The sequence below is a fragment of the Polypterus senegalus genome, chromosome 16 (assembly GCF_016835505.1).
Source record: "Polypterus senegalus isolate Bchr_013 chromosome 16, ASM1683550v1, whole genome shotgun sequence".
Lineage (NCBI taxonomy): Eukaryota > Metazoa > Chordata > Cladistia > Polypteriformes > Polypteridae > Polypterus > Polypterus senegalus.
The window spans coordinates 77,563,280-77,590,552 of record NC_053169.1 but is presented as its reverse complement, the minus strand read 5'-3'; the positions used below and the strand labels follow the sequence as shown (position 1 = coordinate 77,590,552).

Genomic DNA, 27,273 nt, shown 5'->3' with positions numbered 1-27,273 from the left:
CTCAGCCAACACTTGGTGTCTCCATAAAAGACTGCAGGCTTCATTCATAACGCCTATAACAATGAGGTGCAATTAAAATATTCAGGTCACTATTTTACATTTTTTTGCAGCATCTGCAGGAGGAAAAAAAGACCCCATTTAGTTTAATCTTTTTTATTCCTTGACGAATGGCTCCCGTCTGCAGTACTCAATGGCTGTCCTGCACTTCAGTTCAGCACCACCTACCTACCCTTCCATTGGTTGTATTTTTAACAAACAGATCAGCCTATGGTATGCTTATGATTTTAATTTTAATACTTTGCTTGTATATTATTTAACAATTGCCTGATAACACTATATTACTGATATTACATGTATACTATATTAATTATGAGGAGGAAATAATTAAATGATAATTACAATGCAACATTTAGTACATTCAGTTACTTCATTGGTGAGAACATGAACAGACTCACAGTGCCTCGACTTTCATATGAGAGAGAGAGAGAATTTATGTTTTCTGGCCTCAAGGACCAAAAATCTGCTTAGCTATGAAAAAAAACAACAATGACTGTATGTGGTTTATTTTGGCATTCTTGCCTTTGCTTTATATATACACACATTACAGTCAATGCCAAGTGTGTCTAGTTCTACTTTCTTTATGATCAAATCACTTCACATGCACAGAGAATCCTTTTTTGTGTGAAGGGCTTAGTTTTCAAGCTTTACTCTGTTTGAAGGCTGCTGTATTCACTTACAAGGATTTGTTCACTCAGCCATCAGTCCTACACTGAAGACAAGAAGGCCTTGAAAATATTTGCCTTTTATAGGGTGCACATATGTAAATACAAGAACCATCAAAATTCCACAGAATGGTTTCCCAGGTGGCAATATGATTTCTTTCCTGCTTAGATGCGAGTAGTTTTTGTATTTTTGCCACCACCCCTACCTTCACCATAATAATCAAGTATGCAATTACATGTGCAATGTATATGCACCACCAAGAACTGTGAACCTAAGTTTGAATATATTTGAATATTTACTTAATTTTAATATTCAAACCTTATTTTTTGTCTAACTTGACAGTTCTACGCAAGTATTCATTTTTGAGTTTGCTTCATAAAAAGTATGCAACAATTTTCAGGAGTTTTATTAGTTTGCATTAAATGGCGCACCACAAATTGCAAAATTATCTGTGTTCACAAAGCAGTGGAGTAGATTAGTTTGCACTATGAAAATATATAAGAGTTTATAGTTCTAGTCTCCTTTCACTAGATTTCTTGCTTAAAAAAAAAGCATTAAAACATAAGTAAAACTTTTAAGACAAATAGTGTTTCATTCATCAAAAGCAAATATATTACCATTTGTCTGAATAGCAGCTGAAATATTTTCACTGAGGCACTTGTATACATTAAGCATATCCAAGTAGATCCGGCCAAGCTGAATTACAAAAGGATGTCCAACAGCTTTACATGCCCGGACATTCGTTTTGAGGATACTTCCAAGCTGCTTCACTGTTTCTGGGTCTTTCAGAATATCCACATTCTGTTTAAACAAAAAGCAAATGATTTACAGATATAAAAAAAGCAAAGTACTGAGCTACCTTTGCTTATTCCAATCAAATAGAAGACATTTCAACTGTTCTACACTGGGTTTAAAATGCACAGCTAGAGATCACATCCATAAAACACATTTAACCAGCTTAAATGTCCCACAATTAATAGTAAAGCAAAACTAAAATTTTATCCAGCAAATAATTTTAATATATATTCACAGAAAGAGCAGAGGTGGACTGAGAGACTACTTATTTTTTTTTTTTTTAAATATAGTTACAATTGTCTACAGTCTTGTATGTAACCAAGTATTATAGGAATATTAATTCTGGATATCTTAATTTTCTTAATACTTGTGAGGCAGTATTCTTTTTATTAATAGTTGCATAATTGTGTATGCTTGTTAACAACAAAATAAAGCAAGTACCAAAGGCACAGTATAAAACTTTTCAAGTAATAGTCCAATTATATCTGTGTTTGCTGTTTACAGCGCATCCAGAAAGTATTCACAGCGCATCACTTTTTCCACATTTTGTTATGTTACAGCCTTATTCCAAAATGGATTAAATTAATTTTTTCCTCCGAATTCAACACACAACACCCCATAATGACAATGTGAAAAAAGTTTGAGGGTTTTGCAAATTTATTAAAAATAAAAAAAAAATGAGAAAGCACATGTAAATAAGTATTCACAGCCTTTGCTATGAAGCTCAAAATCAGGACTGTATGGTAGAGTGGCCAGACGGAAGCCACTCCTAAGTAAAAGACACATGGCAGCCTGCCTGAAGTTTGCCAAAAGGCACCTGAAGGACTCTCAGACCATGAGAAACAAAATTCTCTGGTCTGATGAGACAAAGTTTGAACTCTTTGGTGTGAATCCCAGGCGTCACGTTTGGAGGAAACCAGGCACCGCTCATCACCAGGCCAATACTGTCCCTACAGTGAAGCATGGTGGTGGCAGCATCATGCTGTGGGGATGTTTTTCAGCGGCAGGAACTGGGAGACTAGTCAGGATAAAAGGAAAGATGACTGCAGCAATGTACAGAGACATGCTGGATGAAAACCTGCTCCAGAGTTCTCTTGACCTCAGACTGGAGCGATGGCTCATCTTTCAGCAGGACAACGACCCTAAGCACACAGCCAAGATATCAGAGGAGTGGCTTCAGGACAACTCTGTGAATGTCCTTGAGTGGCCAGGCCAGAGCCCAGATTTGAATCCGATTGAACATCTCTGGAGAAATCTTAAAATGGCGGTGCACCGACGCTTCCCATGCAACCTGATGGAGCTTGAGAGGTGCTGCAAAGAGGAGTGGGCGAAACTGGACAAGGATAAGTGTGGCAAGCATGTGGATCATATGCAAAAAGACTTGAGGCTGTAATTGCTGTTAAAGGTGTATCGACAAAGTATTAAGCAAAGACTGAATACTTATGTACATATGATTTCTCAGTTTTTTTTTTTTTGTTTTTTTTTTTTAAAATAAATTTGCAAAAACCTCAAGTAAACTTTTGTCACGTTGTCATTATGGGGTGTTGTGTGTAGAATTCTGAGGAAAAAAATGAATTTAATCCATTTTGGAATAAGGCTGTAACATAAAATGTGGAAAAAGTGATACGCTGTGAATACTTTCCGGATGCACTGTAAAAAGCCAACACACTTATAATTGGACTATTACTTGAAAATATACTGCAACACTGGTATTTGCTTTATTTTGTTAACAAGCATACATAATTATGCACATATTAATAAAAAGAATACTGCCTCACAAGTATTAAGAAAATTAAAATATCCAGAATTAATCATCCTATAATGCTGGGTTACATACAAGAAACTGTAGACAAAGTTAACTAGGTGTAATTCAAGCAATTTAGATTTAAGATAAAATCTTAAAACTTTTTATTTTACAGCATTTTTGCCCTTATATGCTTTAAAGTTTGAAACTATATTGATTTACATTAGTATAATGAAAATAATACTGATCGGTATTAGTATTGGTGCATGAACTTAAGAAATTCAATTGCCAAAGGCTAAGAAACTGGTTGCAAAGTAAGCTTCTGTAGCAGTCCACTTGCTATTTTTTCGTCAGTTCCTGATAATATGCAACGTAATGTGTATAAATGTAGAAAGACTGAAGGTCTTTGCAGAATTATCTGCTGTAGATGTAAAACAGAACGGAAACATGAATTTTGTAACACACCCAAACTACCCTACAGTGAAGATCATGTAGCGGATGCCACACGTGCTATTATTCTGTGGGCGGTTGCTGCCTCTTTGGGTGCATTGCAGGGAAGAAGGATGCTGTAAATATACCTTTAAGGGGGAGGTCATAACTCGGTCAGGGTGGTTGGTGTTGAAAGCTTAAAAACCGGAAGTGACAGGGTAGCGCCAAGAAAAGTATCCACTGGAACAAGTTCTTTTTTTTTTTTTATTAATTTTATTACAATGAATACATAGCAATCAAGTTTTTACAAAAAAAAGAATTATGTTAAGAACAGATCGATCCCCACCCCTGAGAGAGAGTGCAAGCCAAACGGTGTAAAATTTAAGGCTTGTAAAAATACCTAAATTAATAAATTCTCTGTGCTTTATAAACTTATTTTAAAATATTTTTTTTTTTTTTTAAAGAACTCAGCGACACAAGGGAGACACGTGTCTGAAGACGGACTCTTTCTTTGATTTCGACGATGGATATCTTCGACCGGTAGGATTAAACTTTGTTGTTTTCGGCTCGACAGCCGGCGTATTCCAGTAGGGTTTCTCTTTGCCCTGAACAATAAGGACAGTAAACCCATTTGGACATTGTTTTTTCTTATTTATGAACATCGCGTGTTTAAACCAGAGAGGGGGGGTTTTGATTGCTATGTATTTGTTTGTTTTTCTTTATATATGTAAAATATTTGTTCTTTTGCTTCTTCTTTATTTGGTGATATGGCTTGTTGTTAATGCTAAGCTCGGACTGGTGGTGGGGGTCAATAAAAGGACGAGCGTTGGTCACGTTGCCCGATAGATTTTAGATATTGAACTGCTTTAAACTAGCAGTTTTCTAATCCTGCCTTAACTCGGGGTTTAGTTGTTTGCCCGGGGTTAGTGGTACAAATCATACCTCAAAAGGAATTTACAGTACTGTGAAAAAGTATTCTCCCACTTCTCAATTCCTCTATTTTTGTTTATTTGTCACAAAATTACAAAAATCTAATTACATCTTACCTAAAGGTAACCAGAGGAAACAAATAGCACTTTCAAAAATGTTTTAAGTTCCTTGATGTTAACCTCAAGTGCGACGTGGACTTGGAACTCTATTATTACGGTTAAGCTAGAGTCAGACACTAGACGAGTTTAATGATCAGTGTTAAGCCAAATGAACCGACAGTATTTCACTGCCTTCCATTGGCAAAAAATGTTATGCTGCCAAAAAAATTATGAATATTTCTATGAATTATGCCCCTTTATGGCAATGGTATAACTTAATCCAGCAGCTTAACATCAAAAAGCAAGTGTAAACTGTAACATCACAATGTATCTGAAAAGAGAACTAAAATAAGATGCTCAAGGGGTCCCCCTAATGCCAAAAGGTATAAAGTGGTCTTAGGTCACTTTATACACCAAGGTGATAATGAAGAAACTAAGCTCTGGCAACCATTGGTCGCTCATGTAAGGAAGTGCAATGTAACAAGCACTGAAAAAATTGCATCAGTTAGGAATGGAAACTATGAGCAGGCATTCCATCATGAAAATAGGTGCTTAAAAACCAGTAGCAAGGGAGCTTAACATGGCAAGGATACCTAAGCTGAAAACGCATTCCAACTTGGTGACAGAGAGCAGTCCAAGGTGTTATACTATTAGTTTCATTCACAGAGAAAATGTAGCACAATGGTTTAATAGGGAGAGAGAGAGCTATGTAACTTCAATGTACAACTTAGTTTTACTTACTTTTGTTGCTTGCTGTATAATGCTGTCCCATACTTGATTAGGTAGAAGCATGTATTTTTCTATCAAGTGTTCCTGTACAGCTTGGTCAGTCTGTGCACCAATCATATAACCAACAGCTTCATAGAATGTATGAACCTAGAAATAAATATTTAGTTTTAATATGTACCATGATATATATGAAAAACAAATGAAAAGCACTCAACCCACGTGAACAAAGAATTACACTGATGCAGCAGTCCCAACCCTTTTATATTTTTAAATGAATATCCGAAAAGCCAAATCCTACCTACATTACATGGCCAAAAGTATTTGAACACAATTGGTGCATAAAATCAAGTACACATGCAATGCAATCTCCATTGACAAACCAACTCAAGAATGGGCCATACAAAAGAGCTTGCCACAAAAAAAAAAAAAAAAAATCTGTTGTACCCAGGAAGGTAACTGCAGTGCGACTCATGCAGGTTTCCCCTTCATTAGGGCACTTTGATTCCATAATGGCAAAGAATGCAACGGTCATATGGATAAGGTCATTTTAATAAAAAGATGGAAAGTCAGTATATCGTACTTGCTGTGGCTGAAGATCACATATGATTGTGTTGATGTTATTCAAAATTTCATCAATGAAAGGCATCACTTCTCCCACTTGTACCTGCACAAAGTGTCTACGACATTTCTGGGCAATTTTAATAAATGTATCACAAGCCATATCCTGAACACCATCGTGGGTCTCTGAAAACAAAACATTTCAAAAAATGATTAAAGATCAAACCACAAAGGAAAAAAAAAAAAAAAAAAAGTCTTCAATAACTTTGTGGACATTTAAGCATACCGCTATTGTTAGCATTTAAACAGCCTCTCACTAAACTTCTTACAGTTAAACTTATTTGCAATATAGGACTTAACATATATACAGTTATCAATAATCTTAAATATGTGTCAAAATTATCATAAAACCATGTCAATCATCCTTTTAACATTTACTTAAAAGCTTCAGCTTTCTACATACTGGTTATAGGCAGGGAACTGGAGTATTTCAGCAGAGGTGTGGGAATAATGAATTGAAATTCCCTCTACATTAAAAGGTTGTTCATGACCCCATCCAACAGCCAATGTTGCTTCCATGGTACTAAAAGAAAGGTTCCCAACACCCACATTATTACTGAAAGCAGATTACTGTATCAAGTTGGTTCTTTTCCAATAACATTTATATCATTCGCTGTTAGTGATGCAAGACAACAATGTGTGCAAGTGCAGACAAAAAAAAAAAAAAATGTGTTGCTTACATATACTCCACCGCTGTAATATACACTGCCTATGAGGAAAGGGTCATGATCAAAATCTGCCTGACGCATCTGGTCTCCTTTGACATTCTAAGCATATTCACCCAATGGGTGTTGTGGCAACAAAAACTTAACCTTCTTTAGTTTCAGCATTATTGACACTGTATGTCTATTATGCATTTTTTTTAGCAAACAAGAAAAAAATTTAACTTTGGGATAATAGATGGTGCTCCAACAATGGAGAAACAGCTAGATTTTCAGTTGTTCATTTCCAAAATGAACCCCTTGGATAGCTGGCTTCTTTATACTATTCTACATACAAATCTTAGAACCCAAGTCTGTCAATCAATAACTCAATACAGGAGTAAACAGTATGACTAAAACCCTATTTCAGGTTATTAATAAAATAGTTCTAAAACATTCAATAGACACTGGTAAACTATATTTGCATATGTTTTAAACTGAAAACATTTTAATAATAAAAAAAAAATTAATGATTAGGCTTATGAGATGTGCCCTTTATCCATCAAAATGCTTAACATTCTGCTAATCAAATGGATACAATGGCAGACATTCACCACTCTTGAGCCGATAAAATTTTTTCTTCCTCATGCTGCCACTAAGAAAACACAGTACAAGACATGGCTGTCCCGTCCTCTCCTTGTTTGTATCGACTCACCAATCAGTTTGAACAGTCAATAACTTTGTAAAATTATTTTAGTGGTAGACATGCTTGTTACACACAAGTCATATACAAGTCCATTCACAAAGACATCAATTTTGCTAATATGTCAACATAAAATCACATTTCCCGTTTCCTCATGCATGCGCAAAATTGTACGTTTTGTAATCAAAAATAAATGAGTAAAGGTTTCTACAAGTTGATAGCATACAGATAAAACTTCACTCCAAAATCTACAGTGTAATACTGAGTTAGTTGTGGGCAATAAACTAGTAGAGCCAGTATAAAGATAAAAATCTTTAAATTTTAGGTAGCATGTTTTACAGAATACCTAATCGTAAGCTACATTCTCACATGTATGTTCACAAAGGTTTCAAACAAAAGGCAAGTGTGTTTAAAATATTGTAATTGCAATGATACAGATACCTCTATTGGATGTTGGTCTGATACAGTGCATATTCTTTTGCACAGATACCTATAACTGATACTATTAACATACATGCACCCAAAAAAAAAAAATTTTTGTGATATGGAAATTTTCTTATAATGGATGATTAAAACCAAAGCCCTGCGGACAGCAAACTGAAAGAGAACATAGCAATGAGCACAGCAAAAATGCCTCTGGTGGTGCACAGCATCAGCCAAGGTTGTAGCAGTCTCTGTCTAGGAGAGAAAAAAAATGCCAAACGATAACCCCAAGATAGGGAAAATAACAGAACTGCTTGCTCATTAAATTGTTTTTGACAGTCAAATGATGATACTGGAGTCTCAAGCTTCTTCTGTGTTGCTCATACACTTCGGCGGGCAGTAGCAGAGTTGTTTTTGCCAAGAGAAGTGATGCAGATGCTGTGATAGATGAGTGTAAAATGGTTGAATGTTTTAAGAATTTTACCAAAATCAATTTAAGGAATACAAATTTAATAGGCTGTGATGTGCTTATTTAAAATTAGCACACGTTGATGTGCGATTATTTGCTTTTTCTAGGTCACATGCTCTTTTAATGAGGAAACTAAATAGTAAATGCTAAGATGGCTTACTTAAAATTTAAATTAAAAAAAATTTCAATTTGAACTATACTAAATATTTTCCACATATTAATTTGAAAATGTTAGATTACCTTCTAAGCTTTTTGTAATTGAAGGATTTGTTTCGGACACAATAAATACCTGGATGTCACTGTGTTTAAATCAATGAAATAAACGCTCAATGGTCCAGGCACACACAGACACGAAAAAGAAACTATGATGCAAAACGTTATGAACTTAGATAAAAATAAACTTGGCATATTACATAACAAAGGAAAAACAGTGTTCTACACAATTGAAACCACTTGTTTTGCTGCAAAAGGAAAATAGTCGTTCAAACGTACTGCAGATTTACTTACTTTTGGGCTGGGGGTTGGCAGGGGTTGAAGCAACTAATAAAAGCTCAGATGGTGCAACGGATTTTCCCATTGTGGAATATTCTGGTGGTCAGATATTTATGCGATGCTTTGTCAGTAAACCACTTTCACAGAAATTGAGGAAAAAACTAACTTAAAATTACAGGTTTAATTTTGAAGTGTCATCTTAATGTGATTCTGAATACATAAGCCAAGTTGCAAGTTTAATTTATAGGAAACTCGTTTTGTTTTAAAGGACATTTTGTGTGTGTGATCATTGCACAACCAGAGCCAGAAGTGCTCCTTACTGTTTTATTTGTGTTTATTACTATTTTAAATGTATATAGAAACATATATTTTATGAAATATCTATAAGTAGTTCATCTAAAAAAAATAATATATATAAATAATATATATATATATATATATATATATATATATATATATATATATATATATATACACACACACACACACACACACACACACATATATACATACATATAACACACATTTATGCACACACATACACACACTTCTGAAAATTTTAAACAAATCTGTTTAATTAGTGAAAAGTTTACAATCCAACTAATCAATTAATTGACAAAATAGGCAGATTAATCAGTTATCAAAATAATTGGCAGTCTTATTTGTATTATTTACTGTATCACACCGCAAATCAGCACTAAAAATAAAACTTACTTGTTGGTTTTATCGACGGTGTCTGTATCAATATTGAGGACTCTGCATTTTTGTTTTTGTCTAAGAAAGATCACATTTCTAACCCAGTCCACCATTTTAATGTTCCAAAAAAAAGTTACTTAATGGAATACATCTTATTCTCACTCAGATAGATATTCTTTTGAAAGTATTTTTAGTAACATTTTCACAAATTTGTGCCCTGAACATAAGACTATATGGACATAAATTTGAAGAATGTATTCTTAATTACTTCTCTAGGGTGGCGAATTAAAAAAAAAAAAATGCTAAAATTTCTTAAATTTGCAGCAGTTTTGAAATCTCTTCAATTAAATAAAAATTATCAAAATTATCTATTGATTGGATATAAAACTGGCATGCATATAAATAGAAAAATGTTTCCTGTTCTAGGTTCAAGGATTGGTGCTTTTCAAATATCTACACAGCCAAGAAGGCCAGAGACAATGTTGCTGGAGGTGCAGGAATTGTGTCGCCCCAAGGCAGCCACACAAGATTATGCAGCACTGCCTGTCAAAAGTCCCTGCAAGTATCAGCAGAGTAGTAGTTTGAAGCAAATGTTTAATGAGACTATAGATGAACATGCAGCCAACATCACTGAGCGGTTTTCCAGTAGCCACTGCCATACAGCTGGAAAAATACCTGGGACAGACCAGTTTTATTCAGACAAGCCACTTAAGTACTGGTCATTTCCCAAAGTGCAGTTCCCCACTTTGAGATATCAAGGAAGTAGCCTTTCAGCTCTATGCACTAGTTTAAGAGTGTGACATTTAGTGCACTGTCACATATTGATAATGAAACGAGAAACAAGCTTACAGCTGAACATGCAGAGAGAGGTTTCTGTTCATCAAAAGAAATCTGCCACTTACATTCCCTAAAGAGTAGAACACCTACTCAGTGGCAGATGTTCAATGATTTTTGACCTGTATACCTTTATGCCACTGAGCTAGCCATCTTAAAAAAGGGATACCAGTAAGAAAAATGTTCTTGCTGTGTTTAGCAAAATTCCTGTTGTATTATTGCATCCCATGTTGAAAGACTAAAAACAATATTGATTTGACTTATGCACATTAATTTTATTTTTGTTTTCCGGTGTAATCGGAGACATTTTAAAAATGTTGTAATCAAGCCCATGTAACATACCCTACTTTGGAAAAAAATTTTGTTCAATTTTGAGTTTATCAGTCGTATTTGATTGTTAACAGTGAAGTTGACAGGTGGACATAAACAAATACTATTATCTTCCAGCTGCACAACAACGGTATCGGTGAATACTTAAAAAATAAATCAGTTTCCCAACCAAGAGAAATAACGGCTGCACTAAGGTAGATAGGTTAGCTCTTAAATAAGTCGTAATACTATACATTCACTCCCTATGTGCGACACAAACTCAACAGCTTAGAACATACTCTCAGGTGTATGTGCACACTTGCAAAACAAAAGGGTTACCACTGCTTTGATTAGTAACAAGGTGGAGAAATATACACTGCTAGCAAAGAACAACATTTTTTAAATTACAGGCCAAATTAATGTAATATGTAAACTTTGTATGAGGCACATGGATGTAAAGTTCAGCAACACAAGCAACCTTTTTGTACACCTCAAGAGCAACCACACTAGTATACACTGTGAGTGTCTAAAATGGCAAGCTGCAGCATCTATTGAAATGTAGCACGACAGAAAAGTGAAACAAACTGTAGGCCAGTTTACAATCACCAAGTCATACACCAGGGGATGTCTGTAGGACAACAAAAAAAAAAAATAAAAATAAATTAAAAAAAAAAAGCAAAATTTCGAATGCTATAACAGCACATTGCTAAGGAAATGTGTCACATTTATATGGTGTAATGAGAGATTTAAAAACCTGCTCAACATGCCTTAAGCCCCAGGGACCTCATGTATAACACTGTGCGCAGAATTCACACTATAACATGGCGTTATGACAAAAGCGGAAATGTGCTTATGCACAAAAAAAATGCATAAATCTGTGCGTACGCCAACTTCCACGTTCTTCCGCTACATAAATCCCGGTCAGCGTGAAAAGTAACGCACATGCCTGCTTTCCCACCCCAACTCCTCCCAGAATTATGCCTCTTTGAATATGCAAATCAATATACATAGCCCTTTAAGCTCAGCCTTTAGTGAAAAGGCAATGGCAAAAGCAAGAGGGAAAATAGAATTTCAGCGAATGCCAAGTGGAGGCAAAGAAAAACTTACTATTTGTTGGTTTAAACAGTGGTATAAACAAAAGGAAGTTGAGTGACATAGCATGTCAGAGAAACTCGAAAGCTCATGTTCAAGTCGCATAAGTGCCCGAAATAAAAAAAAGTTGTCAGACATCAAAGTCGCTGTGAAAAAGGTGAGTCGTAACCCACCGTCCGAGTGTCATATGAAAGCTTATTAGGATACAGAGAGAAAAAAAAAAAAAAAAAAGGCACAAGGGGGGAAGCATGAAATGTCAAGTTTAATCATCTAGTTTGTCATTAAAGTAGAACATCACAAACTTAAATCTTAAAATCATTTAATTTACTAGTTTCTCAATCCCATCGTAACTAAAGTAGCACGTTAAATGCTTTGTATTTGATCTTCTATGTGCTCTGTGTGTGTGTGAATTGCCATGTGCTTCCGGGCTTTCTCTTCCTCCAACAGGACACAGAATCCATTTCCATTAAATTTGTGATATTACTGCTCTCTGAATAATTAAACTGCAGTGGGCTGGCGCTCTGCCTGACGTTTGTTTCCTGCCTTGCGCCCTGTGCTGGCTGGTATTGGCCCCAGCAGACCCCTGTGACCGGGATATAATCGGGCTGAATAATGGATTAATAATTAAAATACTGAGAAATATGCGTGATATTTTCATGATGATAGGAGTTAAAGCATGTTATTAAACATGGGAACACGGTGGCGCAGTGATTGTTCATGTCTCATGCAAGATGCTTGCTGCGGCGTGTGCTACCTTCGATGAAATACTTTATTGTAGCAGTACTGTCTCATTCAAACGTACTAACCTCCAATTCCTGCCCTTACTTTTTTCTCCAAAAAGCCAGTCGCCAAACAAACAGCTCTGTAACAGATGTTAAGCCATCTGTAAGCTTAGAACGCGGATTCTTCAAAACTTAAGGAACATCGAAATATCTTTGTAGTACATGTTTAATTATTCTATCCATCCATCCTTCCAGTGTCGCATCAGCAAAAATACAGCGCGGGGCAGGAATAGCGGCTCGCTGGTGCTGCAGCACCATGTAGTTAAAGTTTTATCTATATAATATAATAAACCTATTTTGCTGCATTTCATCTTAAAAATTATATCATCATCATATATAAATACGTGCTTTATAAAGTGGCTCAGGTTGTGCATTATAACTGTAGTGCAAGTTTACAGTGAGGTGATTGTACTAATAAGTACAAACAGTTCTACAAGGAGCACTTGATGGACCGAGTGCATTTATAGTTCTTGGGATGAAACGGTTTCTGAACTGCGAGGTCAGTACAGGAAAGGCTCTGAAGCATTTGTCATATGAGAGCAGTTCAACAGACAGCATGGCTGAGGTAGCGTGTGCTTGATGCTGTATACATAATTTTCTTTCCGATCAGCTGCTGATTCACACTCAGATACAGTCATTTAAATACTCCCGAGGGGTGCAGTCAGAGCAATATGGAAAAAGATGATCCGATGTGGGATCCGAGGTGCAGCAAGAGTAACACTAAAGCAGTTATGGTATTTGGAATAGTTTGACCATTCTGTGGACCACTATATTGTTACAGATTAATTACAATCAGATGCATTAAACTAATAAACAATATGCAGTTAATTTCAGTGCATTTATAAAGCCGCGTTAGGGATGTGGATCTAAAAAAGAATGGGTAACCACACTGGAACAAGTAGCACTGCTTTGATGCTGGGTGCCGCCAGTCTCAAGGAAGGCAGCAGGGAGACAAATGAATAACACAGAGTGAGGCATTTCTGAGCGATGCTTCCACACCAGATCAGGAATGTTGTAGGCAAGTAATTGTAGAAGGGCAGAGCTCACATCTGGAGGAGTAAGATAAGGGGGGGCTGCTCAAGGAGCTGCAACACCTGCGCATAGTGAAACAGCACAAGTCTTGTCTCCTGGAACTGCTACTTATACAAAAAAACCTGGACAAAAACTCAAGATGGTGCCTCACTTGTCCAGTGTGACTGAACTGAAAAACTAAGGAAAAAAAAAAAAAAAAACTAAACTAAGCAAAACTGACTGCTTCTCAATGTGCTAGGAGCCATGCTGCAGTGATCACAAAAAAGTTAACTGTGGTCTGCGATTGCTGTGCTGCATAGCATAGTATGACTGTAATGGGTTATTATTCTATGTTTTGCAGGAAAATTAAAAATTTGTTTAAAAATGTATAGTGTACTAAGAGATATTCAATAAAGGTTTGCACAGTTATGATTATTTGTGGTTTGATATAAGTATATAAGGACCAGGGGTATATAATAGTGTTTCCTGCAAGTCTACATCAAGTAGAACACACACTTTGTGAATAGCCATATACTTAAGTTTTATTTGCACTACTTTTTTTGTATACCTGGGGTGTGGAAATCAAATTTTTTTCTACTTGTCCACGGACAAGTAAACTTAGAAAATCCACTTGTCCGGCCAGTTAAATTCACTTGCCCATAAACAAATAACAAAAGTGAAAAATAGTTTATTTTTTCTGATCTCTTTTATTGATACCAAAACTGCCTTCCATTTTAAAACTGAAAAAAGTTCTTTCAGGGAGTAGTATTTTGCCACCTTGCTCTAGAACATTATATAAAAGATTCCCTTATTTTAACTGGCTAATAAACAATGCCTTCATTATAGCTACACTAGTTCTGTTTCACATATTACAGTTATATAACAGAACACTGTTCCGATTCATTTTCTGCCATGGTCTTCGGCTTTTGTCTTGCAACATCTTCTCCCCCAAGAATCGTTACTATCTCAGACAGCACAGCTGAATGCTGTTTATTTCTGCTTGAGCTGAACTGCATGGTTCCTGGACTGATGGTCCTGCAGAAGTGGATGCTGATGACTTTTCAGGTTTTTTATGAGTGATGTGCCTGTTGCCAGGTGACAGCCAGAATTCCATAGCTGGTCGTGGGTCAAACTCTTCTAAAGAAGCAGTATTGAACAGCCTAGAATAACGCTCAACCTCTGAGCGTTCAGCTTTAGAAAATGCTTTTTCAATTGAACCAACTTTTTTCTTACTTTTAGACTCATGTCTCTATCTGACGTACTAAAACCCAGTTCCTATCCTTTCTTTCTGCACATAACCAATCACCACATGATAAACCTATTTGTGAAATTAAAACTAGTTATAAGCTTAGACTTCTGAATGGATGGCATAATTAAACATGTATAATGAAAGTTTTTTTTAAAGTTCTGAAAACTGAGGTCAGTGTGGCGATTGGTTATATGAAGAAAGACAAAGGATAGGAACTGGGGGTTTAGTACGTAAGACGGACACAGCAAACATGCAATAAAGAAAGCCTGCTCAGAAAAACATCCACTGAATTCTGCTTTCGTGTCTCCGACCTCCAGATCACGAACCCAACATTTACACAATATTTCAGTTAAACCTGTGCGATACCCATTCAAATATTCAGTTTTATGGAGCCTTGTCACACCTACCATAAACTTCTCTACACTGAACATACACCTTGGGAGCCCTTAATGCAAGGGAGCAGCACTACAGCCACGCCACCGTGCCCCCCGCCACCCATGTCTAATACATGCTTTAATGCATTTCATCGTGAAAAATGATATCAAGTATTTATCTTAGTATTCTGAATGTTCATTGAGCAGGAATATCTTTTAGTCAATGTGCGGCGATTGCTGCCAGCGCTTCCTCAGTGCAAGAGGAAGTCAGTTTAAGAAGCGCACAGAGATTAACAACTGGGTCGGGGAACACAATATAAAGCATTTAATGTGCAACATTAATTTATGACGGGGTATAAGAAAATCAAGTAAATGAAACATTCATTTTAAGATGAAATTTAGTTTGCAACATTCTACTGATAAAATAAACTACGACAATAAAGTGGAAATGTCGAGAATAAAAAGTCAACATGTCGACTTTAATCTCGACATTTAAATTTTTTTTTTGTCTTCACTGTGACCATATTTTTTTCACCATCGCCTTAATACACTCCCGTAGGTTTTTCAGGGCCTGTTGTGCCAGTTTTAATCAAGCAATGATCCATTTCTCATCCGCGATGCTACTTGCTTCAGTTTCAGCAACACGCATGTAGAAAGAACAACGTGCTTACTGCAGTGCATTATGGGTTACGCAGGTAATTCCTAATGTCGTATTAGAAATTCCACAAGATGGTACATTTCCAAAGAAGTAAATATTACCGATGTTGTCGGGAAAAAAATAATCGCGTCCAAGTGAAGGTTTTTATTGATATTTCATAACATTTGGAAACCGTTAGAATGTTTTCATCTTTATTTTTAATAAACTGACAGCGCGAAACCAACTTGTTTTATATGAAAAATTCTCTAATCAAAAACGATCTATAGACAGCTCATCAAAATTGATGTCACGCAATAAATTTAACTCCTCAATATATCACAACCTACGCGAAATCGCATAATTTCAGTAAAGATTAACTGCCTAACAAGCTTTATGCGGCGAAAACAATTGCATTGTAGGTGAAATGACCACATTTTTATGTAGAAAAAATTAATTTTATCAATAATATATAAAAGTTAGTTATCGATTATAATGAAAAATCATCAAATTACATCGTAATGTCAGCATGAAAAAAATGACCGCATCTCCAAGCGTGTAAATAGTAGGGCAAAATACTTATGTAAGACCACAAGAGTGATTCCCTTTGAAAAATCAGCCGTCATTTTGTAAACAATATCGAATACCAATTTGAGACATGAAGAACATACCTAAGTAGACTGTTTCCGCACGAAGTACGTATCCAAATGTTTACAATTTGAAAGTAGTGGTCAAAATGTGCCCTGCACAGCACATATAATTCTTTTTTCTCCAGAAAATTGCACTTGTCCACGGACAACTGAAACCAAGAAAAACACGCTTGTCCGACGGTCAATTTACCCGTGTCGGACGAGTCGGGCGTTGGATTGCCACACCCCTCTAAACTGTTTTGTACATATTGTTTACATATTTGAAATCCCTGAAAAGTCAATAGAGTGAACTAAAGTATCTATTTGAGTGAGCAGTTTAGTGGGTTGTTTTGTGCAGTTTTGTACATTTAAAATACTAGGGGGCTTTGCCCCCCTGCTTGCTTCGCTCGCCAACTGATATTCGATGGGATATTGTAAGTTGATGTTTTCATCTTCCACACCATCACCACCAACTGTTTCAGTATAGTCTATTGATACGCATTTAAACAATTTTCGTGTTAATTCATTTGAGTTCATCAGTTCTCTGTGCTAGGATTGCCTGTGTATTCATTTCTTCTGTTGACAACCCTTTGGGATGAAATTATTCAAGATTTGGATAAAAGTCTTCTAATTATTGGGAACTTAAAAGTGAGGAAAATGTAAGCATTTATAAGAGCTGAGAGCGCAGGAACTGTCTGATAAAAGCATTCACACCAATGAGAGGTGAGATGACCATGGGCATAGGCCGTTAACAGGAAATGGATGAGAGGAGGGCAGGACCCCGTCTACCAACTTAAAAAAAAAATCTCTTGGCAATAGTCTCGTCTCAAGATTTTTCTTTTATAATAGAGAGATTTTTAAGTGGTATTCAGTAAAAGTTCCATCATTTGATAATTGCTTTTATTACAGTGTTACAATGTCTGCAAAATATTAAGATTGTTTTAAAATAAGTAAATAAAAGCAAATGCTTTTTCTGGAAATTTGTCTGGTTAAAATTTGAAATACAGTGTAAAGTTTGCAATACACCCTTGTCGACACATGAGCACTGGTGCTTTGGAGGCACAGTATTACCTTCACTAACATTTAAATACTGATAAATATCATATCATCATGATATAGTGGGTAAATATTGTGATGTTGAATTTCTGTCAGTATTGCCTAGTGCTACACCAGGTCATGCCACTTGCAAACATCAGGTCATGTCATTTGCAGAAATTCTCAGGTGATTCTGCACTTTTTGTGGTTTTTTGATGAAGGGGATATGAGAGTATATAATAGGTAGAGAATTTCTTTTTTGCTGGATAGAGAATTGGACCACTCTTACATGTATTTGGAGGTCCACAATAATGATAGGTTGGACTGGCACAGAGGAACTATATAAGAAAGGGCAAAACAGGCTCTTTGTTTAGGAGACTGCATTCCATTAATATGGGTAGTGACATACTTCACATCTTTTATAACTTTGTGATGGCCAGTGCAATTTTATGCTGGGCTGGTGCTCAGTTATAAGACACACTCTGGACCCCGTAGAGGTAGTAGCAAAATAGAGTTCAAATAAAACTGAGTGCCATTATAAACATGCTGCACTACTGGGGTTTCTTTATACCAACAGCAATAAGTCTGCATAAGGCCTTACTGGGACTGACAAGTCAGAGGTGTTCTGTGTTTTTAATCTTCTTGCTTTTTAAGTCATTCTGATATGTGTTCAGACCAAAGTGAGAGTGTATTTGTGTGTCTGTATGTTTGTGCATGCGCATTTATTTACTTATCTACCTATGTAATTTTTTTTTATTTAAAAGGGCTCCTGTAAAAAGCCAAACTTCCCCTGTGGAGAAATAAGTCAAATAAAGTCCTATTCATGTATCTAAATTAGTACCTGGTTTCAGCTAATTCCCAAATACAGAAGATAGAGGAAAAATACCTTTTGCACATTTTTGGTGAAGCTCACCAAGGTGTAAAGATTTTGAGACCAGCTAATTCACTGAATTATAAATAACAGTATATTCTTCAAATCACAGATAAAGTTTTACTCTTACTTAGGAAACAACAAGCTTGACGTTTTGGCTGTGCATCACCATGTTGCATGTACATTCAAGCCTGACTAAGCACATAAAAGTAATTGCTAATAATTTCACTTTCTTCCTTGAACCACTGTACAGTTAATCACAAAGTGCAGGGGTAGAAAAATTCTCTAGTCCAGATGGCTAGTACTACCAATTAAACTTGCTTTTCAGGCCAAAACCATTTCTTCATTAACACAAGGACCCATTTAACAGAGGAAAAAGGAAACCAAGGGCAAGCTTTTTAAAAATTCAGTGAGGCCCAAGCATGACAAATTTTAATGCAAGTTTATACATATCACAATCAGTGCTCAATTAAAGGTGTTTGACAATATAAAATCATTTGTGGAGTCTTAATCGGATCAAAAAAAAAATAATAATCAAAATACAATGTTAATACAAAAAGACCACATCTGAACACAATCTTTTAAAACAGTCGGTTTACTAAAATATTCTCCTCCAAGTTGCTAATTGAGCTTATACTGCAATGGAAGGTGAAGTGCTATGCACTAGCGTACAACAATTTACAAATTAATGCCATTGTAAAAACGTTGCACTTAACAACCCCATCCCATATTCACACCTGGGCTACCTCATCAGCCGCTGTGAATGCGAAAACATTTAGCTTGTAATACATTTTCTTGTGTTTTAAAAATATTTAGTCCTTCATGTGGTGTGAAAAAACAGTCATCACCTTTAATCATCATCAACATGAGCCACCAATGATGGATATTGACTGCTGATGTATTGTCGATCACACTTCAACATACCTTAAGCAAATTGATTCAAGTATCACTTTAATAATTTTTCTGTCATTGGAATGCAGCACACTTTTCTACACTGGCTGCATGACTGAGACTTGGTGCTGAAATAATGATGGAGGTATTTTTGCTTCAATAAACTAAGTGTTTTGTTAGGTTAACTTTTTAATGCACTTTACTCACCAACATAAATTTGGAGATGTCTGAAAAACAGATAGATTTCAGCCGGCGGAAGGAATAATGCAATTGCCAAAGCATTTGCCTCAGGTACTTTAACTTGTGGCTTCTGAAAGCATGTCTGAAGCTTGAAAGTGGAAAAAAAACGCGCAACAGACATGCACAGACTACAATATTCCCAACTATAATCTATTTAAAAGTTATACAATCAAACAAATGGGTTACCTACAGAAAAATCTTACTACCCTGGCTTCTCAAAGACCAATAACCCAGTTTCTCTAATTGGAATAAGGGTTTACAAGGCATTTTAGAAACCAGGTTTCTGTGAATAACCAGGAAATTAAAGCAAATGTACACACCCCCCATTGACCTCAGAGCATCTTTTTTGGGGGTTTGTCATTACATTATGTAAGGTGCAGTGAGGGATAGTTACTATACCAACTTTGTACCCTACTTTCAAGTATAGATCTGCAATTATTTGTATGGTAATTAACACATTGAACATTACAAGGAGAGAGAGAGAGAGAAAGAAAAACTCACCATGCATAAATTCAAAGAGCTTGTTGACTACTGTTTTAAGAAACTTCCAGTGCGCTCTAAGAAACCTTGGATATTGACCTACAATATACATTATATTTGAAGCAATAATTGCTTTGTTGTCTTTCCCTCTCTTCTGCTCACACAGTCCCAAAAGATCCTAAGAAAAAAGACCATAAAAAATATTAGAACAAATTTTTTATGTATAGAAAAAATTAATGACCAAATTTCTGGAGTTTTCCTTACCTTTATAACTGTAACAAGGAACCTCTTTTCATCCTCTTCATGCATCGCTCCACTTATTGAGCCAATAGCCCAACAGAGAGTATTCAGATTTTTCCAAGACCACTCTGTACCATTCACCTGGTTATGCAGCTTTTCTGTCATAATACGTTCTGTATCTGCATAGTCCAAATGTGTCAGGTATACTAAAATGGAAAACAAACAATGAGTTTTGGAAAAAAAACAACAAAACATCCCATGCGTGCACAAGATATATTTAGATTTGTACTAACCAAGCGTTTCCCTCATGTTCTTATACAAGTTGATTGAATCTGTATCCTTCATAAACTCTCTTACAACCTCTCCTTGGTCATTTTCAACAACTAATACTTCTTCTGGTTTGGCCATTCGACTTACCATAAGCAGACGCACCTTAAAATTCAGAAAGTAAAAATCTGACTTCTGTGGCACTTTAAAACAGAACATTGTAAGTGGAATAACAGTGTTATTTTACTATATGCAATTTTCTGAAACAACACTCACTTTAGACAGTACTGGTAAATATAGTTGCCTTCTTGGTGGTACATCAAAATGTTGAGTTCCAGACAGCAATGGTGAGGCCGTTGTTGAAAATGGACTCTCCCTATAGAGCTCTGCTGCCAAATGATTCCAGTATTCCAGACAAATCTTAAATATTTCAGTTTCTTCTACTTCAGAGACCAACAGCATGTAATGAAGAGCCTGTTTCAAATTATGTAAACAGATTTAAGAACTCCACACAAAACAATTCATTTGACTCCTACACAGACACACACACACACGGGGAACAAAACACATTAATTTCAACTAGAGTCTTCTAAAATGTAAATCACTATGCTTTAACAGTTCTCAAGTAAAAGTGTATCAAACCATCTTGTGAAAAAGAAAAGAATACAATCTGTAAAATCTTAAGAGAAATTTAAAATCAAGTTCAGTTTATTTCAAGGCATCGCCTGCACACAGACAGCTGATCATTCTTCACAGCACTATCAAGAAGATATGGCCAAGAATGATTTCTTTAAAAATTAGGTTATTTCTTTTATCTTGATAATTCCAAGATGAGTAATTAAAACTTTTTGAATTAAAAAAAACATTTCTTCTAATATTTCCAAACTCCTTCAAAAGTATTGAATGTCTTCTTAACCTTCTATCTTCTGAGCCACAACAATGAATAGGATATTCATACACAAATGAGTAAATTTAAGTTTCTCTATTAATTTTAGTAATAGATTATTCATTACATTTCATACTAATTCTTGCCCTCAAAATAGTTTTTCTGGAAAAATGTCATTCATTTAAAATAGTTTTTTGGTTTATTATAATAAACATAAAAATAGTTCTTTGAAAAAAGCTGCATCAAGATATAAGTGTTGAAGACCAAAAATGACATTTTAATTATTTATCCATGGTCAAAATAGGTCCAAGTAAAAAGTTTCACTCATTCACTTATTTAGATTTAACCTTTTTTTAAGAAAATGAACATAAATAGAACACTGCAACTTGGAAAAAATATCAGAAACATCAAGCACTTCAACATTACAGCACACTCAAATGCAATTTGCCTTAAACCCAGTCATCAAGTGCACTGTGATGTATGAATTATGTTCAAAATGAATTGCGATTAAGGCTAAAGATAGATAGATGCATACTAGAGCATTAATCTTAAACAGAGACGCTTAGCAATAGTCATCAAGGTTTCTAAAATATGCACATTAACTTCATTTTATCATATTATTAGAGTGCATCAACCACAGGTATAGCATTCTTAAACTTAAATTTTCTTATATTTTAAAACTTTGGATTAGGCACATATTATATTATGTAGTGAGGCTTTAACAAAGGCTACTTTAGGTCTTAACACTTACAAAGCACCAGTAAAGTTGTTATAAATCTCTTTGCAATATGTAACTTCACTTTCATGGCTTAAGTGGCGGACATATCTTTCAGTGTTGCACACTTCAGTACAAGGCTTCCTTAATGCTTAACACACCAAATGAAACTCTCATATTTACAAGTTATAGTATACCCCAAGCTCTTAACACATCATAATACACTATTTGAACACAATATTTATGAACAGATGAATTATAGATTGTAACTAGTCTCAAGTATTGTTCATTATTCTCTGTGTGTGGATATATATCTATATCTGTGTGTGTGTGTGTGTGTGTATCCTGAGCTACTTTAGTTGCTACAGACATCCCTGATCTTGTTTACAGTATGAAAAATATACATAAGACAGTGTGCAAGTCTGTGTCTTATCATCCTCTTTAATAAAACCCTTGTGTGCGTCCAGTGTCCGTGTGTCTTCTGGTGAAGTGTGCATGCGCGGGGCCACACGGCACATGTTCAGTCTCTTCCTGTGCATTCCCTGTGTGTGCAGAGAGAGAGAGAGAGAGACACACACAGGTGCGTGCACGCGACAGACACACACACACACACACACACAGTCAGGTCCACGCGAGAGACGGACAGACACGCACACACACGCACGCGCGCAAGCAGGCAAGCAGGCCCACGCGAGAGACGGACAGACGCACGCGAGAGACGGACGGACAGACACGCACGCACAGGCAGACCCACGCGAGAGACAGACACACACGCACGAGATAGGCAGGCGCGCACGCAGGCAAGCGGGCCCACGAGAGAGACGGACAGACATGCACACACCCGCTACAGAGACAGACACGCACGCACACACAAACAGGCGCACGCGTGCATTGTTGCAATGTTACTTTTCTTGGTTGATTATTAGATTACGGATTTTTCAAATGTTCATTTTTTTTCCTGTGCTTAAAACTCATTAAAAAAGGTGTTTTTAGCGAGCGGGTCGTAAGGCTATAGCGTGAACTCTTGCAGTGTTAGTTTTCTCTGTTGTTCAAGGTTTTCTCAGTGTTATTCAATGTTTTTACATTTAGTTTACTATTACGCTGTGCATTCCATGGTATAATTATCTATATTTATGCTTAAAATCTTAAAAAATATATATTTACATACAGTTCATATGATCTGGAACGGATGAATTGTATTTACATACAATCCTATGGGGGAAATTACTTCGGTTCCACTGTATTACTTTCCGACAAAATTACAGGCATTATACGGAAATACAAACCAGTATTACTGAGAGAGAAAATTAAAGGCACACAATACAGTGACGCATATTACAGCCCATACAAGGTCCCTTGCCATTTAATATAGACTGTTCCTACTAATGTTTATGCACTACTGATCTAGCGCCCGTTATTGTAACGGGCTTAATGTCTAGTATGTAATAAAGCATTAAATTGCACTTAATGTCAATATGTCCACTAACTGCTATTTACAAATATTAATCACCATAATTGGTCTAAATTATAACAAACAGATTTTGTTACAAAAAACGAAACATATACAAGAATATTCACTTGATTTAGGAAAAAACTGAATGGCATTTAAAGCCGATCTGATAACATGGGGAAGGTGTAGAGATATAGAAGTGTTTTCCATTTAAGACTAGCAGTTTATAATAGCAAAAATACAAGTTTCATTTTTACTTTGATGTGTGTAGTGTTGTTGTGACAAATATTAACCGTACTCAAAAGTCAACTGCAAAAAGTTAACAGTAATTAAAATGATGTACTTCAGAAAAGGTGCAAAAAACTAAGATGCAGGTATTTTTGCCAGACTATATTAATAGAATGCATTGGCACTATACTGAAAGAAAATATGGCACTAGGCACAAGACGTCTAATTAAAAGTTATGAAAGTGATATCTATTAATTAAAAATATTTTGGTAATTCTGATAAGCATATTAGCAACAATGTGAAACTGGGAAAAAATTAAAAACTTACTTCCATCAGTGTCTCTCGAAGACTTAATCTTTTTTCTATGAGTTGACCATGTTCTTTTAAAAATGTACATAGAAATAAACTGAGGTTTTGAATAAAATTTTGCTCATCATCCTTTCCATTTGAGTAAGCAAGTCGGATATTAGTATTAAGGGGAAGCATCTGTTGAAGGAGGGGGGGGGAAAAAAAGTGTCACATAATCCATGTCAGGTCACCTAGTCATATACTGTATGCTCACACCATTCTAAAACATAATACATTTATTAAAATATTTTTATATAAACTACTTTTTGAAAATTGGTGAACAAAAATGGAACAAGCTCAGACAGAACTCACTGGGCAACTCTTAAGTCATTTTAGAACAGTGCCCCAAAAGTAATCATATGATTACACTTATATTAAAGCTTTGTACTGCACCTTGGAAAAGATTTGTCTTGCCCAAACAATATAAAATGAGTATACCACATGCAAAACAACAAGAATCGAACAGAAATGTGCATTATTGGGAGGGGGTATTGGTCACTAACGACATTCAAAGATTGTGCCCTTTCATACAAAGTGTGGGGTTTTTAAGAAGGACATTTTGAAGAGGAGAAAGAACACTTTAGCCAGATTAGTTAAAATTAGGCATTAGTACCCTATGTCTGAGTAAAACAATTCTGAAATATAGTACTAAGGACACACAAATTAGGAGGGCGGGTGGTATTTTACATTATATATTGCCTTTTTAAAAATTAGACTGCATTATGTTGTAAGAAGTGCTATTTATAGCAGATGAAATGCTTTTCAAGCTTTATTAATTATTTCTCTCTTCTAGTTATACAATTCTGAAAGTCATCTCTAGCAGAATCCAGACTGCACGAAGTGCCAAAATATATTACTAGGAATTAGCAAAACTACAACTTTTACCTGTTTTAGCTGCATCATTGTCAAGGTGAAGAGAGTAACAAACTGTTCTTCATACTGACTGACACTCACACCAGCAATCTCAGTCAGACACTTCAAAGTGACATTTCTGAACATAGGTACATTTAAGAACTAAAAAAGAGAAAGGGGAAAAAAATTCGATATTTTAAACCATGATAATTTTAAAAGTAGCCTCAAGTAATATTAATTTGCTGATTTTTGCTCTAAATATTTCAATAGTGGTAAAATGATCCTAACAATTTTTTCCCCCCTCAGACAGGGCACAGCTCAAAATAACATGAAAAATGTATTCCTAATGTTTAATGTTTATTTATTGACTTACAATATTGTATAGGTTAAATGAGAAAACTGCTTAGAACACGCATATTATATATAATGAATAATCATTCAGTTGTGATCCCATGAAACATATGTATAAACACAAACAATAATAATAATAATAATAATAATAAAGATAAATGTGATGCAGAGATCAGAAGATTTCACACTAGGAAATAACAGTAATTACAATGAAAGACACAGTAGTTCACTCTGCAAAAAGTTACTTGTGTTAAGTGAATTCTGTGACATTTATTTTCACAATCCAGCTAATCTCAAATGGCATAAACTAGTGAATCTGAAAAACGAGGCTCAAAAGGCTTAGATGTTAAACAAGCTATAAAAAGTACATAAGCATTTTACTATTCTACTTAATTCTTTTAGGGCAGATGTTTACACAAAGGAATGAGGACAGATATCAACTAAAATAGACATTCAGGGCAGAAGGCAAATAAAAGCTGTAAAGGTCAATAAAATTCACCATTACGTTATAGGTAGACCCTATTTCCTAGGAGGACTGTCAGACTCATTGAATTGACGTTGAATTCCTACATGAACAGTCTAGAATGACATCGACATCAAGCGAGAGAGCGAAACGAATGTGCAAAGCAAAAAACTCCATGTGTAATTTATTTTTTGCATATTATTACTGAATCGGACACTTGACTTCTTGAACTTCAATTTTGATGCAAGTGATCTGGAGATTGAAAACGAAAAGGCAGGCACCTGCATCAGCTGAGTGGTCCCCAGTTCATCGTGCAGCTGATGTGCCTATGGCAATGTTCACCTGGTAGGACTACACAGACCCTTGTCGAACTCTGATTTTGATGCAAACGATCTGGAAATCGAAAACAAAAGATAGGTATCTGCATCAACTGATCGGTCCCCAGCTGACCGTAGTGCTGAACACGCTAGTGTAGTTGACGCACCTATGTCAAAGTTTGCCCTGATAGGACTACATAGACACAGATCAGAGGGAGGCAAGCTGGCAAATGGACTTCAAATGACACATCGTAGTAGTGGACATTATGGATTACCAGCCACTCAGCTATGCCCCCAGAAAGTGCCTTTCAGCTTATGAGTGATGACAAATAGGTATGTAATAAGTATGTGAATTTACATACCGTAGGGGCCCATGTAACAAATCAAAAACAAAATATTTAAAATGTCACTCATTTTATGTGTGAAACCATTGCTTTGTGTGATTTTTAGAAAACAATTTTTGGGAAAAAACGTTCAGCTCTGGGACATAAAGGAAAAAATAATCTGCCTTAAAAGAGTTAACAAGTAAATTAAGCATCATAAACAAAAATAAAATAAAAACACACAAAAAAAGTCCATAAATTAAAATATCCATCAATATGAAAATATGCTCAACAAGACCATCATCCATATTATGAAAGACAGATTTTAAAATTCTGGTAACTATATTAACCATTCTAAAACACAGCTCCTACCTTATATACAAGTGTACTGATCAGTTTTGTTTCAAATATATAGCCAAGCGGAATCCAATTTAGGAATCTTAGTAATGTTTCTAGAGTTGCATGAACAAGAGGGGCATTCTGAGAGTTCTCCTGCAAAGTAATAAAATAGTTCAAATGTTTACAAATGTTTACAACTTTAACAGAAATTGAAAGATCTTCAAAAGGTTACTCAAACTTACCATTACAAACTGGCATAACTGGAATATTTGTGAAAATTCATTACACATGCTAAAAAAAACAAAATACAAACCAAAAAACTAATTAGTAATGTGCCAAGACAGACATTGAAGACAGAAAAACAAATAAACATTTAATCTTTCAATCAATCACAGCAAAGGGCAGTCATGGTTACGACACTTTATCATATTTAATTATAAAACAAAATGTCAGGCCATTTTTAACATTGAAAAAATGTTTTCTGTATTTCAATATATAACCTGCAGACATAAGAAATATTCTGCATATTTTTCTTCTGTTTGTCATTTTCAGTTTTGCATAGTCTTGGAATAT

The 27,273-nt window shown here is 35.5% G+C and overlaps 1 protein-coding gene across 2 annotated transcripts in view; it reads right to left on the bottom strand.

Moving 5' to 3' along the window:
* Nucleotides 1-27,273, bottom strand: part of LOC120516852 (exportin-1) — a 131,950-nt gene that overhangs the window by 20,214 nt on the left and 84,463 nt on the right. For both annotated transcript variants that reach the window (XM_039738817.1, XM_039738818.1), the window contains exons 8-18: nucleotides 26,943-26,991; nucleotides 26,734-26,853; nucleotides 24,941-25,069; nucleotides 24,035-24,193; nucleotides 20,705-20,902; nucleotides 20,455-20,593; nucleotides 20,186-20,367; nucleotides 19,943-20,099; nucleotides 6,029-6,192; nucleotides 5,461-5,595; nucleotides 1,341-1,524 (exon numbers count right to left, since the gene is read on the bottom strand). In XM_039738817.1, the coding sequence (XP_039594751.1) occupies nucleotides 1,341-1,524; nucleotides 5,461-5,595; nucleotides 6,029-6,192; nucleotides 19,943-20,099; nucleotides 20,186-20,367; nucleotides 20,455-20,593; nucleotides 20,705-20,902; nucleotides 24,035-24,193; nucleotides 24,941-25,069; nucleotides 26,734-26,853; nucleotides 26,943-26,991 (1,616 nt within the window). The remainder of the gene's footprint in view (nucleotides 1-1,340; nucleotides 1,525-5,460; nucleotides 5,596-6,028; nucleotides 6,193-19,942; nucleotides 20,100-20,185; nucleotides 20,368-20,454; nucleotides 20,594-20,704; nucleotides 20,903-24,034; nucleotides 24,194-24,940; nucleotides 25,070-26,733; nucleotides 26,854-26,942; nucleotides 26,992-27,273) is intronic.